The sequence below is a fragment of the Anopheles arabiensis genome, chromosome 3 (genome assembly GCF_016920715.1).
Source record: "Anopheles arabiensis isolate DONGOLA chromosome 3, AaraD3, whole genome shotgun sequence".
Classification (NCBI taxonomy): domain Eukaryota; kingdom Metazoa; phylum Arthropoda; class Insecta; order Diptera; family Culicidae; genus Anopheles; species Anopheles arabiensis.
The window spans coordinates 51,582,776-51,598,370 of NC_053518.1; the positions used below are offsets into that span (position 1 = coordinate 51,582,776).

General features: G+C 37.2%; 1 protein-coding gene across 6 annotated transcripts in view; it reads right to left on the minus strand.

Annotated features, from left to right (window-relative positions):
* Window positions 1–379: 379 nt before the first annotated feature.
* Window positions 380–15,595, minus strand: part of LOC120904127 — a 36,122-nt gene continuing 20,906 nt past the window's right edge. For all 6 annotated transcript variants that reach the window (XM_040313912.1, XM_040313910.1, XM_040313914.1 and 3 more), the window contains 4 exons: window positions 4,912–5,016; window positions 4,680–4,841; window positions 4,445–4,594; window positions 380–1,678 (listed from right to left, as the gene is read on the minus strand). In XM_040313912.1, the coding sequence (XP_040169846.1) occupies window positions 1,498–1,678; window positions 4,445–4,594; window positions 4,680–4,841; window positions 4,912–5,016 (598 nt within the window). In that variant the 3' untranslated portion in view covers window positions 380–1,497. The remainder of the gene's footprint in view (window positions 1,679–4,444; window positions 4,595–4,679; window positions 4,842–4,911; window positions 5,017–15,595) is intronic.

Below are 15,595 nucleotides of genomic sequence, written 5' to 3' on the forward strand. Positions count from 1 at the left end.
CTAATCTTACTAACACCAGACTACTACCGGCTGCGCCAATTATGGATACTGGGTGAAGGTTGAACGCAAAGAGGAAGATGGAGTGCACGACAGGCTACGTTATTCCTCCAGGCATAACGAGTTCGAGCAGTCCGTGAGACGCGTTTGTATTACTCTGTCAAATACTTCACAGCTTCGTCATCTTGCTTCTAACTATGGTAATCTATGTGCGCCCATAGTGTTACCACTATTATATACATAGAATATATATAGTATATATATAGAAGAGAAGAAAGAGACAACACAGGTTTGAGAAACTCGCGAATTCGAGTGGAATATAGTAATGAAGTTCTTTTTTCCGTAACAATTCTTTCAGTATTACAAATCGATAAACTATAAATTATGACTGTAACTAGTTGTTATATTTTATTCTTGTAGGCTTTTTACAGCATTTTTATTCTAGTATGATAATATATTTGTTATAACGGTGTCATGAGCACTAAATTATCTTTTTAGGAAAGAATATTGTAGTATGTGTTAGTTGTAGTCTATAACGGCTTCTTAACAAACGTGTGAGTTGCCTAGTTATTTTCATGGCATCCAAATGTAGTGAAATTAGGGAACGGAATATCCGAAACATTTTCTGAGACTAAAAAACACGAACCGGAATTTCGCGCCTGCTGTACAACCGATGTACAACAGAGTTCAACAAGGCGTGGAAAAGTGACAGTTGAACTGTGATTATAAATCGATTAGACATCATGTGCGATTTCTTGCTCTTGAATTCAGGTTCGTATATTTTCAGCCTAACAGAGCCAAACGTTTCATTTTGTTTAAAATCAACGAATGGATAAGCCAATTGAAATAGAGAGCAGCGGGTTTTAACTTTTTCCAATATTATTACTGAAATATAAACTAAATAAACAAATGGATCTATATTCCCTGCAAATCAAATAAAACATAAACAAAAACATAAATAATCATAGCCGGTTCTCGAGTTACGCGTTACCTTCGTTCTAAAAATATCTCTGTAGCTCGAACATCAGTAGCGACTGGAATATAGCGAATTTCAGCAAAAATACATTTAGTTGATATATTGTTTTATGTGAAGTTGTTGATTTTAACCAATAAATTAAATATTTTACAATAGTCACCCAAACAAATTGTAATCTTTTCTCTTTGTATTCATTTTAGATTTCGACGGAAAACAAGTTTTTTTTTGCATTTGGTATTTAAGGAGGCAAATAGCTTCAAGGACTGTATGTTTTGGTAAACTGGCTATCTACGATTCCTCGTACGAGAACAACGTAACTCAAGAACAGACTGAACAGAAGTTTTAGCTGCAATGAAAAAAAATATTACATGGTTATATCCGGAAAAAAATATGCTAATTTGTTTCATATTCAGGCTTATGAAGAATAGAAACACTAAATAATTCTCTTGAATCTGTAACTCATTGCATAAAAGGAATTCTACAAGGCATAAGAACAAGTAGTTCGCCTAAATAAACTGTATTGTTCAATTAGTCTCGCTGATTAATTCGTCACATATCTTCACCAACTCTTCATTTTCTTTTGATTTTTGAATCAACTGCTCATTGATCGAAATTCGATATAGTTCTTCTTTTTTTATCTGAGCCTTAAGTTTGGCCGATTCTTGGGAATGATTACGAATGGCTTCATCAATTTTGGTATTTGCGCTAAAACGGTAAAAAAAAGTAAATTAAATGTGAGATTTAAATTTAAATTTAATTATATGATGTAAAGAAAACATTTATATTTTATTTTTGTTATTTAATAATTAAACCTCAATTTATAAAGCACTACCTTTACTTGTACAGTGGAACGCAGTTTTTCCGAACCAATTGAGACCTCGACCTCGCCCGGATAGTCGCATAACACGCACAATAGGTTGTAGATTATGTTTTGACTCTAATTAAAAAAGTCCATTTAGTATTCAAGGAGTGATGGGTTAAAGTGCACCGGACTACCACGCACGCACAGCTACAGTCAGTCCAAAAAGTATTCGTCTAGCTGAATATTTTAAAGAAAAATGCGAATTATGGCCGCAATGCGTATGGGGCGATAAAAGTAATGATGAGGTTTGATAAAGAGACCATCAATACACACCTAATGCTAAAAATGAGCATTAAAATAGTGCAATAACAACTAAATTATTTAAAAAATTAAAAAAAGTCGTTTTATGGGCGCGCAAAAAGTATTCGTCCATCTAGCTTTTTAATTATTTACGCTGGACAAACACTACCTAGACGTGAATTAAATGTATTATTATCAATCTACTGGTGACTTCCTTCTAAAAAAATGCATTTCTGTTGTTTCAATTGCAATTCAAGCGGTCAGAGAGCCACTAAAAGCGGGGGAGTTAAATGATTGGAGCATGAAGGCGCAAATCGTATCTTTAACTTATGCATAACCTATCCTACCCATTTTTGAAGGTTACAAAATGTGTGGGAGGCCTCGTTCCTTCATTTGATCAATGTTTGGCCATTTTCTGACACTAATTGTGTGACAAACTGCCATGTAAGCAGCCATCCTTGACGGTTAATCTAACGAAAGAAGCGGTTTAATGTCCAAAAAATCAAATTTTACCATGGAATCAGTGCATTTTGTGATGGCCAATAAGAAAAGGGAAAGATATGGGTCACGTTTGGTTGATGGGTCATGCTGCATTTCATCGTAGCTGGTCATGTAATAGCTTGAATGAGTGAGTTGTTACAAACATGTTTTGTTTGAATAATACCGTATCCAGAAAGTGGCCAAATCTGTTAAGATGCATCAAATAAATCAGAAATTTGTTTCAAATTAGGCTGTACTAACATATTAAAACATGTTTAAATCGCCAAGGTCATACGGCCGACGTCTACTGTAGCGAAAACAGTCTACTAAGATGCAGCAACAAAATCTCGTGTAACGGTAGCACCATGGTGTCATTATACCAGGGCTCATGGAGGAAAGGTGAGCTAGAAAAATGATTCAAATTGATAGGAGACGAGATGGAGAAATATATTCTTGCAGTTTTTAAGTACTTTGGGTGCCAGTTCTGAGAAATTGTACTATAAAAATACCACATGTTTCAAGAACAGTCAAGCTGGAGAACATACAGAGCATTTTCATTTGCCCGAAACACCAAACCAGCTGAAACCAAACTGATGAAAATGAATTAATAGACTCTCAATATGATAGCAGTTGCCATTTTTTCAATGGAACTTGGCCACATGGCCCGGAAATGCAATCTCTCTACCAGCGAATAATTGGAACAAGTCTTGGAGGATGTGTGGGTCAAAACTACGCCTTTTTAAAGGTTCAAATGTGTTCTTGCGTTGTGCAAGCAGTCACCAATAGTCATAAATGCAATAAGAAACAAGATCAGGACATTTTTTGACTCCATAACCTTTGTTTTCTTACGCATATTACGCCAAAAGTCTGATGGACGAATACTTTTTGCGCACCCATCAAACGACTTTTTTTAGTTTTTTATGTATTTTGGTTGATATAGTACTATTAAAATGCTTATTTTTTAGCAAAACGTGTGCATTGATGGTCCCTTTATCAAACCCCATGATTACTTTTACCACCCCATGCCTATTGCGGCCATAATTCGCCTTTTTCTGCAAAATATTCAGCTAGACGAATACTTTTTTGACTGACTGTATGTATTGTTTGCATTTTCAAAAAATCTAATAAAATTCATTTGAAACCGCAAATCAAAATTAGCATAACACATTACGACAGTTTATCGACGACAATAACATTAAACCTTCATTTGAAAAAAATAAAAATTGTACATGTATGAGCAGCTTCTGGGAAATTATGTTATATTGTGAAGAATTTGGCGCAATAAAAACAGTTGATTCTGAGTAAAATTTCCTGGTAATCTTGATGTATGTAGAACATGAACCAAAAATATGTTCAGTCAAATAAAAAACAGAACAACACCCAAAAAGGAAAAATTTAAACCATTTAACCTGACATTCACTTAGAACTGTGCGTGTAAAACTGAACGAGGTAACTGTCAAATCGAATACCATTCGATTAATCAAGACATGAATAAGAAGTTTTCAAAAAAACATCAAAACGTCATTCTATAATCCTGTATATTGGTTTACCTAATTACCATGTTTTAAAGAAAATTCTTATTGTTTTGGAGAAGATGATTTTAAGGGTAATATCTTAAATTTGTCCTGTATTTTATTTTTTATCATCATGTTATCGGTTCGTATCGGTTTTCACAACCCTTCTCCTGGATAAATCATATACATCAAAATACAATGGTTATTTAACTATTACTTTTGAACAGCATGGAAAGGATAACCGAATTAAAAGGTACCCGTGTGAACGGCGTTCTACTGCATCACAATTTTAAACTCGGGCCAACGAAGAATAATTGATTTATTATGGAAAGTAAAAATGGTGCATATGGTTTGGTACATGAAATTTATACTTACATTTCAAGTTGACTCATCGCATGACATTTCATCTTTTCATATCGCTGCTCTTGTGCTCGAAGACATTCCTCAAGTTTCACAACTTTTTCCACCAGTTTCTCTTCATTTTCTTTGTATTTAATTGCATTTTTTTTCATGCGTTCATATTTCCTGCAAAGCATATATTAATTCGGTAAAAATGGTTGAGATAAAATCGTTCGACAACATCTTTCTTAATAGCTCTTCTGAGACTTACGCATACAAGTTCGAGAAAGTTTTCTCCAATGATTCTAAATGTTGTGCGTTGATTTCATTATCTTGTTTAAGACTGTCGCATTCAATTTCGTGATTGCGGATGAGAATTTCCTTTTCTGATATCAATTCGGCGATAGTCCGTTCATATGCTTCAACCACATTGCTGTCGAAAATAATTGTAACATAAATTAGTACATACGGTAATATTATACATCACACAATCCCATAATTACCTCATCTTGGAAATGGTTTTATCTTTTTCAGTAATTCGCTTCAACATGCTTTCTTCTCTTAGTTCAACGTCATGCATTTTTTTCTCTAAATCAGCAATATTCATCCTGTAACATAACAATATTTTATTAGAGTAAGTAAAAAAACACAAGTTGTCCCTCCACGCAAAAAACTATTAATTTTTATTCGAATAAATCTGCACAAATTTTATACAACAAAAAAAAAACAAAATTCTTGGGATTATATTACTTTGCATATCGTACAACGCCATGATAAATAACAACCGACTATCTAGAACGTCAGAAAATTGGATAAAAATGAATGTCGGGACGTACGCTGCCGCTACAAACGGATTCAATGCTACCAGTCATTGAATTGTTCGGATGCTTAATGCACTAAAATCAACATTAAACAGATTTCTTGAACGCCTGTTATGACCTTCGTGGATGAGCAAATTGATAGATAACTATGTCTTAATATTGATTATGTTTATGTAATAATAAGAAAAGCAACAATTTTGAACAAAAATGAAAGGAAGTTCAGCAATCGTTAAACAATATTAGATTCATTGGTAAGTCATGAGTATCAAAAAGCAATAATATAATTATTATTATCTTATTATTCGTATTAACAACTTCTAAAATTACTATTAAAACAATTTTAAACATAAAATATATTTAATCATCAAAAATGTTTTTTTTTGGCTCCTATTGGTAAAACTAGGATATTGAAACCATAATCAATGATTAAATTTATTTAATAATCTAATTCATAACAGCGCACTTGAACCGAATGTTGTTATGATTAAAAATGACTATAAACGTAAATTGAATAGATAATAAATGTATCATCTCATATATTGAATTAAATTAAATATATTCAAAATGTTATAGCTATATTTTATAGTTATTGGACATGTTACTCCAATTTAAAGCTTTCAGGGGTTTTAAGAAATTTTGATGAGTATTTCTCATAAACCCTACAATGGAACAATGAAAAAAATAAACATTCTTTTACTTGTAATTTAAGAATTTAATATCGTTAATATCGAAACATCTTAATACAATTAACTTAAATTTTCATCGCAGTTTAAAATATGTTTTATCTTAAAAATATACACCGATTGATCGCGTGGATAAACTAAAAAGTGAAATAATTGGTTCCAGGTCAAGAAAAGTACAGGTAGATAGGGTTTGTTACGGTTGTACCAATTAATGATTGAGTAGCTTTGATAGACTCTTTTAGAACTGGCTTTCGTAGGATTTATTGCACAGTTTAAAAATTAGTCCGTCCTTTCTGCTTTCTCTTTTGCTACTGACCATTTTCGATGGCGCCCCGGTACTCGATCAGCTGATCTGCTTGGCCCTATTTGACCCTACTTAATGACTTGAGCCGTACTTAGCTAGTTTGCCCTAAAATCGATTAGCTAGTTGTCCCACATTTGCGGATATCGTTTTGTCCTTATCTAACAGGTGCCGCCATCTGGTGTTTTTAGTTCCAACTATTCGAGCTATCGTATACAGCTTGATGTTTTATAAACAATCGTGTGTCAAAATGAACGAGGTCGTTATCGTGCCAACGGGGTTTATATACATCACAACCATACGGAACACTTTCAAGTGGTAACAGCAATGCATTGATCAATTCTTGGTATCAAAATTATCGCCTTCATGAGCAAGTAGATCAAGAATGCATGCAAGAACATACCTATCAATACACCTCACACTTGTGAAACACACGTTGCTCAGGGATGTACACTACACGCTCTAATCCACGTCCTGCCTACTTCCACTGCCGAAGCCGAAAATAACCTCCAATATTGTCAAATAAGACGGAAAGAAATGGAGCAATTAAACTGTAGACTCCACCTGTCGATAAGCACAGCAAAACTCTCAGTTCCGCTATCTGATCAAAAAAGAGTTATCTGGACGTGGAAGTTTCAAGTTTCAGTTTTCAATTTTTGTATGACTTCGTGAGTTTTGTACTGGCAGAAGGCGTTAATGCATCGTGGTGTGTAAGCGCAAAAATATTTGTGAATCTTTTTTTGACACTTGTTTTTGATAGAAAGAGAAAGATTCATGAACAAAGAAATGGCTTGAGAAAATGTACCTACATGTAAGGAAAGGAAATACTTTCATCCTAGCAACGAATAGAAATAAAGAAGAGCACAATTTAGAGCGTAAGGTGCATATGACCGTGAGAACATAGGATTTTTCAGATAAATAAATAACGTTTACCATTGATCTTACTAATGCATGTATCCGTATTCACTAATTTCACATGACTAGTCAATTTGGCCCGGTTGCAGATTTATGCAGGATAATTTCTGGGGTATATAATAACCTAAGAATATATGCAACGGATTTCTTAACAGACAACGCAAATTAAATGTGGTTTTAATTCCAAGTGATTAAAAGAAAATGATTTATAAATCCCTTCTGGGACAAATCCCAAACCCTGGGACAAATCCCGAAAATTGGGCCATTCCATTATAATCACAGAAAAACCCCATATTGTGTGAAATGTGTTAACATTTTCCTAAATCCTTAGGATATCATAACGAAACTCATATTTTTGTCAACGCTTTAAATGACAACATAACAACGCAATTTTTATTGTTTTATCAATTCCTAGATGAAATGTTAATGATTTTCTAAAATCCATTACCATTTGACCATATTTTCGCATATTTATGAGTTTTTTTTGCCATAGTGCCATTATAGGTACACAAAATAGGGATGTTCTTATAGTGACCATAGTTATGAAATTAGTAAAAATAATTCATTTTAGATATTTTTTGGGATATTGTTAACATTTTGTATCTTTTTTTTAAATAAGCAACAGAAATAAGTTTCCTGTAAGTAATTTACCAAAAAAGGCCAAAATTCGCATATCTAACTGAGTGAAAATTTCACTTCGAATGAAGCACTGTTTTTAACACTTAATACTGTTTTTAGTCAATATTTTTATCACTCAAATTTATACATTTTTTACGGCCAAATTATGTAAGAAATCAATATTATGGATGTGATTCTTGCTATTTCTACGAAAACAGCATCAAAACTAAGTTTCATATATATTATACACAGTTTTTGAGGAATCTTTCTTTACCACCACTATAGTAACACAATACGACGACTATAGGAACCATACTATTATTATAGGTACTACGAAGTCGTCACAGAAATATGCCTTTTTCGTAAATTTGTTGTGTTTGATGGTAAAAATGGTTGTGATTGCAAAGATAGAACATATTCCAATTGTTATGTACTAAAATATTCATAATTTTACCTCCCTGATAATTTAAATCTATTAAAGCACATCTGTACTCCTACAAATTGTACCACTATTGCTACATTTAGCCTACCGGTACTGAAATTGTATATATACCGGCAAAATGGCTCCAAAAAGCGTACCGATCTTGAAATTGATACCGAACCCACACCAGAACTTACACTGAACAGGATCATGAAACAGATCTTAGTTACGGTCCCTGATACTGCTTCCTTTTATATTTCGGGACCTATGAATGTTTTCGTCACCTTTTTTATACATCCGCATTTACAGTGGTGGCCACCTAGAGTATGCCACCTATCTTCTGACGTTGAGTCTTGCTGGATAGTTCTTTGGACCACTTTTTGGAAAACTTAACATACACGTCGTAGAACACATTCTTTAGCTATGCTTCGATCAAAAATTAAGCACATGTAAGGCAATATCTCGAATGATCACGGAAAACGTTCAATTATTAAATTGTGTCTGTAATTTGTATCATTCTTCTCCATACCTTTCAAAACACTAAAAACTAAGTCGGCGTTGCGTTTTCTATCGATGTGGTTGCTATTGTATGGATGTTAACTAAGCATAAAACATCCAAGCTACCAATGGAAAGTAACGCTGATCAGCCTTGCCTAGAATTTTATAATAGTGATTCTTTGAGAGATGTTTAAGCATTTCCTTTTCTTCTTCTTCTATTAAGTTAAGCATTCCCTACAATATGTATCTAATGCTGGTGACAATAACTTAAACAAGATGTGCGTCACGACACACATTGCTTGCAGGGCACTACGAAACAGTCTAAATTTAATTTTTTTTCACATCGAAGCAGCCAATGGTTCGCAATATGCATGCATGCATTAGTAAGACGTGAGAATTATTCACATCAAAATCAAAAGTGATTAGATCAATGACAAACGTTATTAATTCTATTGAAAACCCATGTAATGGTCTCAAAATGCGGCAATGCGAACAGCATTACAGGGTTTTCGAGGATTATATAGACATGTTCATCGAGTTGTAGATTCGTTCAGGCATATAATACTCTTTCAGCGACTTTATCTTTTCCTTTACCGCATAATTGTAATAATATTAGAGAAAACAGTTGAGTTGAATTTATGAAAATTGTACTTAGAAAAAAATAGGAAAATAATAGCCAACTCTGATGGTATTTTTTTAGACATTAGATCCGATTCTCCCTCCGCTGTGGACGTAGCGGCAGAGCAATTTAGTAATAGTGTTAAAGCAGCTCTTACTTTGTTATCCTCGTTCTAAACCTTTCTATCGCCATCCTTGGTACGATACTACATAACCGTCATTAAAGGCGGATAGGACACGTGCTCTTAAAAAACTCGGATGAAATTCCAGAATCTTCCAGAATCTGCCGGAATCGTCCGGAATCGTCGGAATCGTCTGGAATCGTCTGGAATCGCGCGGAGTCGTTCGAATCGTCTGGAATCGTCTGGAACCGTCCGGAATCGTCGTACTCGTCCGGAATCGTCGGAACAGTCGGAATTGAACGGAATCGGCTGGAATCGCCCGGAATCAACCGGAATCGTCCGGAATCGTCTGGAATCATCCGAAATCGACCAGAATCGACCGGAATCGTGCGGAATCGTAGTCAATCGATAGTAGTGAATTTGAGAAGCCAAATTTATTACATATTTCACTTTCTCCATCATTGCTTTGCATGCACCTTCGGCATGTACGGCTTCCTCAAAATGTTTGGAGCGTTCATGAAACCTCTAAGCATACTGGCATCAAAAGAGCTTACCAGGAACCCGCAACAAAAGAGCTTAGGAATCGAACCTATAAAGGACATGTTGTTAAAGTCGTACGACTTGATAACTGTGTTCATAATTAGAGCCATGCGTAGCTTTAGAAATCAAAATAGTACAGATGTAAGAATGTTATTAGTTGTTGATTAACACTAGGTTTAAGGAACCCGTCTATTTGACGGAAGTTGAACTTTGCAGTGAAATACGAACAATACCTTTTATATAGTTTAGATTTTTTTCATTTCGTAAATTCAGCATAACATACTATAATTTTGTAGCATAAGTATTATTTTCTTAAGTTTCATAGATTTTCAGATACATATGTGGTATAACTATCTCTACGGAACCCGTCAAATTGACGGGTGGGTTGATTACATTTAGTTTATTTCGTTTAGTTATAACATTTTTTTTAAACAAAATGACGGAGTGAAAACGAATTAATTAACAAAACACTGTATCTAAATCAGGGAAAAGTAAGACACTGGCTTCTCATATTCACTACTATCGATTGACTACGATTCTGCACGATTCCGGACGATTCCGGTCGATTCCGATCGATTTCGGATGTTTCCGACGTTTTCGAACGATTCCGGTTGATTCCGGGCGATTCCAGTCGATTCCAGTCGATTCCGGTCGATTCCGACTGTTCCGACGATTCCAGACGATTCAAGTTCACGTTCCGGCCGCCGCGCATATGTCCATGCTGTCTGTCGTACATTTAAGCCAGGAATGTCGCGCACTGAGTTCCTCGATATCGTTCGACATGCACGTTAGCCTCTTGTGTTACTGTTTGTATCTATTTGTATTAGGTTAAGCGCTGAATAAATGACATAAAATGAAATGGAATTCCTACTATTCCGACGATTCAAGACGATTCCGATCAATTACGACGATTCCGGACGATTCCGGGCGATTCCGGACGATTCCGGGCGATTCTGGTCGATTCCAGACGATTCCGGACGGTTCACCGACTCCGCACGATTCCGGACGATTCTGGGCGGTTCCGGCTTGTCGGATTGAACCTACCCTTGAGAACTGGGTCCGAAACTTGTTGAAATCGTCCGGACCCAGTTCCACTTTTTACTGCGTTTTGCCCAACTCTAGTCATGACATGTGAATTCTTGAGTCCAACACGATACTCTGACTGACAAGCTTAATGCCGGCGCAAGCATAATCATGATATTTTTCTGGTTGTGAACAGTGCTGCCAAATGCCACTGATTCAGTCATCAACACCCATGACTGAAATGTAGCTCAAATCAGATCACGTACACAACTGAGATGATCAGTGACGATACTCAAACAGTTGGAGAATCAATCACATGCTTGGTGACATTTAGTTTAGCACCCAACTTTTGGTCACTCACTTGGTCACGACATTTTTGTCGGCGATAATCACGACATTCTTGGAATATACTTGGCGTGTGGGCTTTAGCAACAAAATGAGCATGCTTTCTCCCTCTATCTGTTTTGGTTATCTGTCGGGTCAAATAGAGCGAGAAAACATGCTCATTTTGTTTCTTGGAACCACTCGCACGCACCGCATATCTCCCATGACCATCGCGATAATCACCGACTGAAAATGTCCCGACCAAGTGACTGACCAAGAGTTGGTTGCACACAATGTCACCAAGCATGTGATGGTCGCACCAACTGTTTGAGGCTCGCCTTTGATCATTACAGTAGAGCCATTGACGCTGAGATGATTTTGTTTCAGCCAGAATTTGTCATGACTATGTCAGTGACATTTTGCAAAATTGATCACAGCAAAAAAAAGTCGTGATATAGTGACTGACCAAGCGATGGTCGCAAACATGTCATGAGCATGTATTAGTTACATCAATCGTTCTGAGTATCACCTCTGATTATCACAATTCAGTACCTGACGCTGATGACGCCTAAGGCTTAACAATATGTTGCTTAAAAACTAAGGAGAGGAAGGAATGTACGGGTTAACGAATTATGGAGTGGAAAGGGTGATAGTGTTGCGAAGGAGGGAGCGAAAACGGGAGGGTGGTATATGGTAGTCGAAGAGATCGGAGTGGTCATTGAAGGTGGCTAACGCTCGTAAGAGTGGGTCATTTTGGCCGTAACGGGTTCGGCGAAATTCTATGCAGAGGGGAGCTCTGGGGCGTATGGGTCGAGACGGAACATTAAGGGGTATACACGACAGGAGAGATAGGGAATCAAGGTCAGAGGAGAGAAGATTGGCAACAAAAGGGACTGGATGATAGAATGTCTGACTTGGATAGTTTCTAAACTAAGCAGGCGACAACGGACATGATATGGAGGAATAGACGACTGATCGGGAAGGAAGCGACGAATGGCGATACGGGTAAATTTGCGTTGGACTTTCTCTAGCCTTGCCAGCGCAGTGATACCGGGTGGAGACCAAACGACTGCAGCGTATGCAAGAGTGGGACGGACTCAACAGCAGTACAAGGACTTAAGGCACATTGGATCTCTTATCTCGGATGCTAAACGAAGGATGAATTAAAGAGCTTTGTTGGCTTTTTTAGGACGAATTCGACATGTACATTAAAGAGTAATCTTTCGTCCAACCATGCACCGAGATCTTTCAATGATGAGACGCGAACAAGTTGAGAGCCACAAATGTAGTAGTTCCAGAGAACTTTGTGAGATGAACGACCAAACGATATGACAGAGCATTTTTGAGGACATAAACGGAGACCCTTGAGGCAACACCAATCAGAAAAATTGTCCAGCACATGCTGCAGGACATTACAGTCATGAGATGAGGCAACAGGTAAAAAGATTTTTACATAATCGGTGTAGAGAAGACAGCTATTTTGAGGGAGCACAGATACACAATCGTTGAAAAACAGTATAAAAAGCTAAGGACAGAGCACGCTTCCTTGAGGTACGCCAGAGAGACCTGCGAATGTTTCGGAGAAGCTATCGCATACACGTACTTTGTAGGAACGGCCAGAAAGGTAAGATCCGAGCCTATCTAAAAGGTAACCTCCGAAGCCAAGTTTCTTAAGCTTAGCTAACAGTAGATTGATTGGTATGCTATCAAAAGCTGCTTTCATGTCGGTATATATGGCGTCAATTTGGCTTGCGGATGAAAGAGCCGGAGATATAACAGATACACCTATTCTCACTTTCCTCTGAATCGTTATCCGGTTGCTATGGATCGCAATCCATGAGAATGGATCGCAATCAACTACGTCTGAATCGTTTTCAGCTACGTTTGGATCGTTTTCAGCTACGTTTGGATCGCTCTCAGCTACCTTTGGATTTTGCGGTAGCTCGCGCAAATTTCATTGCAGCGCAACCGTTTATTCAGTGACCGCGGGACACATTTGCACTCTAAGGAAAGAACTAAACAATTAATGCATTCAATTGTAAAATCTTACACCTGTTCTCACTTTCCTCTGAATCGTTATCCGGTTGCTATGGATCGCAATCCATGAGAATGGATCGCAATCAACTACGTCTGAATCGTTTTCAGCTACGTTTGGATCGTTTTCAGCTACGTTTGGATCGCTCTCAGCTACCTTTGGATTTTACGTTAGCTCGCGCAAATTTTGTTGCGGCGCATAGTTTATTTAGTGACCGCTTGGCGTACCTCACGATTCACATCATAACAGACGATATGAAAAGCAACAATTTCATATTGTTCTATGTTTGAACCCAATTGAGAGCTTCTCATTGAATTCTGAAACCCCATTTTTAAGCAATGAATAACATTTGACAGATTTATCGGCTTCTATGCATCAGAATAGATTCCCAACCAGACCGTCCCTCCATAGCAAAGAAGGAATATCCGGCTAAATCTCGAAAGCCTAAACAGGACTGAATGACTACGTATGTCGTCACGCCAAAAAGAAGAAGATTGTGCATGTTTGTTCGGAAAAGTTTGGTCAAATAATCAATAAAGTATGAATGGTGATGTAAGCTTCACATAAAAAAGTGATTAGATTTTACAATTGAATGCATTAATTATTTAATTCTTTCCTTGGAATGCAAATGTGTCCCGCGGTCACTGAATAAACGGTTGCGCCGCAACAAAATTTGCGCCAGCTAACGTAAAATCTAAAGGTAGCTGAGAGCGATCCAAACGTAGCTGAAAACGATCCAAACGTAGCTGAAAACGATTCAGACGTAGTTGATTGCGATCCATTTTCATGGATTGCGATCCATAGCAACCGGATAACGATTCAGAGGAAAGTGAGAACAGGTGTAATAGACACATAAGATTTGTAACGGTGGATCTTTTGGGCATGAAGCCATGCTGGAGAGGAGATATATAGCTAGAGACAATAGGAGACAGGTACGAATGAACAATCGAATCCATAATTTTGGACATTGAGCATAGTATAGCAATACCGCGGTAATTAGAACATAAAGAGTGATCGTTATTTTAAGAAATGCGGATTTCCATATTGTGGGAACGGAACCCTCATGGATTGATCTGGAGTAAATACGGGACAGAAGAGGAGCAAGAGACACATTGTTGCACATTGTTTTAATATGGAAGATGGAATACCATCGGGACCAGGAGAGAACGAAGGCTTCAGTTTACTCATGGCGGCAAGGACACTTTGCGTGGTAATAGGCACATTGTTGCATGAGAAAACATATATGCTGCAAATCAGTAAAATATTCAATTACTGAACCGTTTCGGTAAAAAACTTTATTGAAGCAAGACGAGAAAATTTGCTGTGTAGAATTTTTAAATACACCGCTTCTGCTTTTCGTATTTATAATCGTGCCAGTTAAACGTTGTATCTTGGAAAGGCTACAATGCATGTTGTATCATAATCCTAAACTTTTATGGTCTTATGCCAAGAAGCGTCGTAACCCCTCTTCCCTTCCTACTTCCATGTCGCTCGGTTCGGTCACTACGGACAATACTGCAGACACCTATTCCCTATTCTCCCAGTTTCGTCTCCTAGTGATTGTACTTCGCTACAAAATATTCTTGATCGTCTTTCTTCTTGGTGTTTTAGTCATTCCCTCACATTATGCCCTGATAAGTGTAACGTCATTTCGTTTAGTAGTTCGCAGTCTCCAATCGTTTAATCGTACGTTCTAAATTATCAGCAAGTCAATCGTGATTGTGTTGTAAAAGACCTCGGTGTCTGACTTGACAGGACCATCACCTTCTCACCTTCAACCACCACATTGACTCAGTTGTCAATCAAGCGTGGAAAACGTTGAGAATTGCTAGCGATTTATTCGACCCTATGTGTCTGAAGACTCTGTTCTGCTCTCTGGTCAGATCAATTTTGGAGTACTGCTCAGTAGTCTGGTCCCCTACAGCTATTTTTTTTTGTGGTGTTATTCGTCGAAAAGATCACTACTTCTTCTTTTGTGGATTTTGGAAAATAAAATGATAAAAACTAGGTGTTTGATATGCTACAAATCGCACTGTTATATCTGCTGCTCTCGGGGTGCTATAATTATAATTGCTAAAACAAGGTGCGAAAAAACTGCCTGAGCTCACAAGCTATGAAATGCGAGGGCGCTAGGGATGTGAACTTGTATGGCACCCTCGGGCGCCCTCGCAAATCACTATGAATTACATGGCGGGATCCTTCCTTTTTCTATCCCCCCCTATCTATACGCCCCTAACCGTGTTCTTCGTAGCCGTCCTCTCCTACTGA